This window comes from Limulus polyphemus, unplaced genomic scaffold (assembly GCF_000517525.1).
Source record: "Limulus polyphemus unplaced genomic scaffold, Limulus_polyphemus-2.1.2 Scaffold4452, whole genome shotgun sequence".
Lineage (NCBI taxonomy): Eukaryota > Metazoa > Arthropoda > Merostomata > Xiphosura > Limulidae > Limulus > Limulus polyphemus.
Genome location: NW_013670062.1, coordinates 88,232 through 92,242, shown reverse-complemented (window position 1 = coordinate 92,242; position 4,011 = coordinate 88,232). Strand labels below are relative to the sequence as shown.

The 4,011-nt window shown below is 31.2% G+C and overlaps 1 protein-coding gene across 1 annotated transcript in view; it reads left to right on the top strand.

The window, feature by feature from the left end:
• The first annotated feature begins 217 nt into the window (after nucleotides 1-217).
• Nucleotides 218-4,011, top strand: part of LOC106471168 — a 55,988-nt gene continuing 52,194 nt past the window's right edge. Inside the window, exon 1 of the mRNA XM_013931756.1 lies at nucleotides 218-263. Coding sequence (XP_013787210.1) covers nucleotides 218-263 — 46 coding nt within the window. The remainder of the gene's footprint in view (nucleotides 264-4,011) is intronic.

The following is a 4,011-nucleotide window of genomic DNA, read 5'->3' as shown; positions in this document are numbered from 1 at the left end:
ATATTATTAATATTATTTTCCTTAATTTCTCTATATATATATATTGGTTTGATATCCTATATTTTAAAATACATTATTATTTTCTCTATTTCCCACTGCATTTTGCTATTATTTAATTTTAATTTTATTTCTATTGTTTATTTTATTTTGTTTTTGATTTTATCTTTATAGAAATTAGTTACCAATTCTTATAACTATTATCCCACGCAAGTCTTTTATGAACTTTACACAAGCTACAGGTTCTTCATCATCCTCTTGTAGCAGTAAGTACAGTTATTAAGTTTAATGTTTTGTGAGGAACCTACTGAATTGTATGATAAATTCAAAATACAATAAAAGCAATTGTTACAGTAGGCAAATTCTTATTTTAATAATTACAACATTTTGACCCATAGTATTGGGTGGTCATCAAGTAAGAATTTTACATCCACTGAATGTAACTCTTACCTGATAATGACTCGATACTTTGGGTCAAAACATTGTAATTATTAAAAGGAGGACTTGCGTACTGTAAGAGATAAAGTTTCATAATACAATGTTCTTGATGTTACTGGAGGAATTGAAAAATCATGTGATAGTATAAAGCATGAGAACATTTTTTGCAAAATAATACATTAAATATTGGACAGTAAGAAGTAGCAAAATATGTTTCATTCAAATCACTTAATGTTATTTCTTGGATCAAAAATTGTCTTATAGAATAAAAATATCAAAATTTACAGTGTGGTTGGTGAAATAATGGGAAGTGACATTCAGTGCATGTGATTTTTTATTTGATAAAGATTGATACTAATTCATTATAATGTTGTCTTTCACCAATCAGGTTTGCCATTAAAACATCTTTACTTTGAAAGTTCTTCTTTTTTTATTTGTCTTACTTTCATCTTTTAAATAAGTTAAAAATTGATTCTATGTTGAATGTATAATTGAAAAACTAAATAGATGCACTTTAAAATTCAGAATTGTATGCCTTCTATTCCAGGTGTTCTAATTAATGAAGATATAAGATAATTGGATAATACTTACATTATATTAACTGAGAAATCAGAACATTAAAATGACATTGTCATTGAGATATTTTTTATCTGTCAAACAAAATTGGTTGACCCTTCTCAGACTTGAATTATTTTACGTTAAGTAGTTAGCGTACAGGATCACCTACAAAAGTTGTAATACTTTCAAAATGAGACCCAAAACTCGAGTGCTTTTGAATAGTTGACTGTTCTTCTTCAGGAGAATAAAAGGTTATGTTTAATGAGTGTGATGAAATATATAGACTCAGATGTTGATGTCATGTATACCTGATGTTCAGTATGAGTTGGCCTTGAGAGCTAGCCAATCATAGTCTAGAGTTGTTTGTGTCAGGTTTAGTTTTGTGCCAAAGGGGATTTAACCATTCCAGTGCATGTTTTTTGATTACTTTATTATAACATATATTTAAAGCCTATTGTTTCCAATAAGAAATGCTTTTTTAAATATTCTAGAAATGCCAGGAGCCTGTGAAGAAAAGGAAAAGGGATCTTCTAGCTTAATAAGTGTCCTTCGTCAATTTCGTTTCCACAAGAAATCTGCTAAATGCTCTGTTAAAAGCAGTACAGACACTACACATACCAGTATAAGTTCATCTCAATGCCAAAGTCCAGAAAAAGTATCAGAAGTTCCACTTGTTAAAGAAAATGAACAGTTATCTACTCCAATCAGACATATTAATCAGAAGACTGACAATAGCCAACAATCAACTGTATGTCTAAAAACTTTAAACATTATTAGTATCTGATCAATAAACTATTGCGTCTTCTGATATTTAAAACTAGTTATAGTTCGTAAGTTTTGTCTACTCTCTCAAACATTTAGTATTTGCCTGTCCCACAGTGGCTGGCGGTTAGTCCAAAGGCTTATAACACTAAAAACCAAGTTTCGATACCCGTGGTGGGCACAGAACAGATGGCCCATTCTGAAGCTTTGCGCTTAACAAAACAAACAAGAATTTGCTTGAATACATACAAATTCCATTTCGTTCAATTACCTTTCGAATATAATTTCAAAGGTTAAGAAATATTTGAGTACAGGCATTACAGTTTTGTTCTCGATAAAAAAAAAGTAAGTGTTGCATTAATATATTTGAACTTGATCGGCGTCCAAAAACACGTGAACAAAATCATATAATTGCATATTATTCATTAAGATAAAAACATTGTACAGTTGTGAGTGTATTATAGTTCCATAGTGGTAGATTGAAAAGCAGGTATATGACGAGTGCTGCTATGTGCTGAACTTCACGAATTGATGCATGATACTGTTACTAACAGTGCTAGCTTGGATAAAAAAGGCAAGTAAGATGGACTTATTTTAGTTTTCATGTTTAACGCATCTTGAATTTTTGAAAAATGAGACTAAAGGGCTTGAAAGACTATATGGTATAAATGGAAAGAATGATTACTTTAAATTTTTAGTGTGACAGTTTAATAATTTTATGCAGTCTAACCACTATGGTCAGTAGGCTTAACTTAGCACATAAACTACATTACAGTCTACACCACATTGAGGTACAAATATTACTGTATTAGTCTATAAAAATATTGCTGTACTGAGTTGTTTTACCAATACCTTGTTTTTTTATAGTTTACACTAATGAAGACCCAATACATTGATCTATATCACTGTTATATAGTAACAGAAAATGTTAAGAAGAACTTGAATAAAATGGTGGATGAAACTTTTGTTTTGAACTTGGAGTAACGTTAGTAATATTAATAACGTACTTACGTAGAACTTAGAAGTTGTTGATACTCGGTGATATTGTCATTATTGACAGTGTTGCTACATTACAAGTTACAGTAATAATCGTAGTGAATCTGTGTAAAGCACAAAAAAGTGCCTTACTTAACACATATTTGTGACTTTTTGTTAATTTATAAGGTGCTATGTTGTTTTTAGCAGTTGAGTGAATCCTAATTTAACCAATGTAAAACAGTAGCTAAATTTATGACCAGTGAATATTGAAGAGCATTTAACAATTTTCCTCATATCTTTACCCTTTCCTTAACATTTTTTATGAAAAACAGATTCTAAACTTAAGCTTTAAAACATTTTCATTTTATAATTATATGTGTTTTCACAACTGTACCAATATTTAGCTATTAGTCCCATTACTGATTCTAAATGTTTGTTGTTTCAGTTTCATTTAGATTATTTTGTAATTGGTAGATATTTGACAAACTTACCAAGATAAAATATTGGTTATTTTTGGGGAAAAATATAATTTGCTACAGTTGATATAATCAAAATTATTTAAACATATGGACAGTGTGACATGAAAATTCCATAAAAGGTAAAAATTTACATTCCTAATTTTTAACCTTTTTAAGTCAGACCTGCTGCATGATAGGTATTGTTACGACAGCGGAAATCACGTGACGCTGGAAGCATGCGCGCTGGAGTTTCTAGAAGGATCATTACTGTTTCTGGCGCTCTCTATTTTAATAAATAAGCCCGGCAAATAAAGCGGAGATATATTTGCAGACAGACAGATTTTTTTTCCCCCATAGTCGATGGCAGATCTTGCTCTGCCATCATTTCTAAAGCTGTTTCTTACTTGCAACCTACTTGACAACCTTCCCTCTTTGAAAGGACGAGGATTGTTGGTACTGGGATTCGAACCCGCGACCCTCAGATTGCGAATCGATCGCCTTATCCACCAGGCCATGGCGAGCCCGATAGACAGATATAGAGATAGGTAATTGAGTCACGCGAGCTGTAGGCACCGTGGGTAAAGTGCGTGAATCGTTGTGAATTATAGAGTATGTTTAAGTTAAAGTGACTGTGGAAATTAAGTGTATTGCAAAGTTGTATTGGGAAAGAATAAACTAGTTTTACTTAAGAAAGGACTTGTATCGCCGAAGTTTTTCAGAAAGAATTTCTACAGAAATTAATAAACAAGCAGATATATAACAAATTGGTGTCAGAAGTGAGATGGAAAAGAAAAAAATGGAAACGAGAAGTGGCAAATCA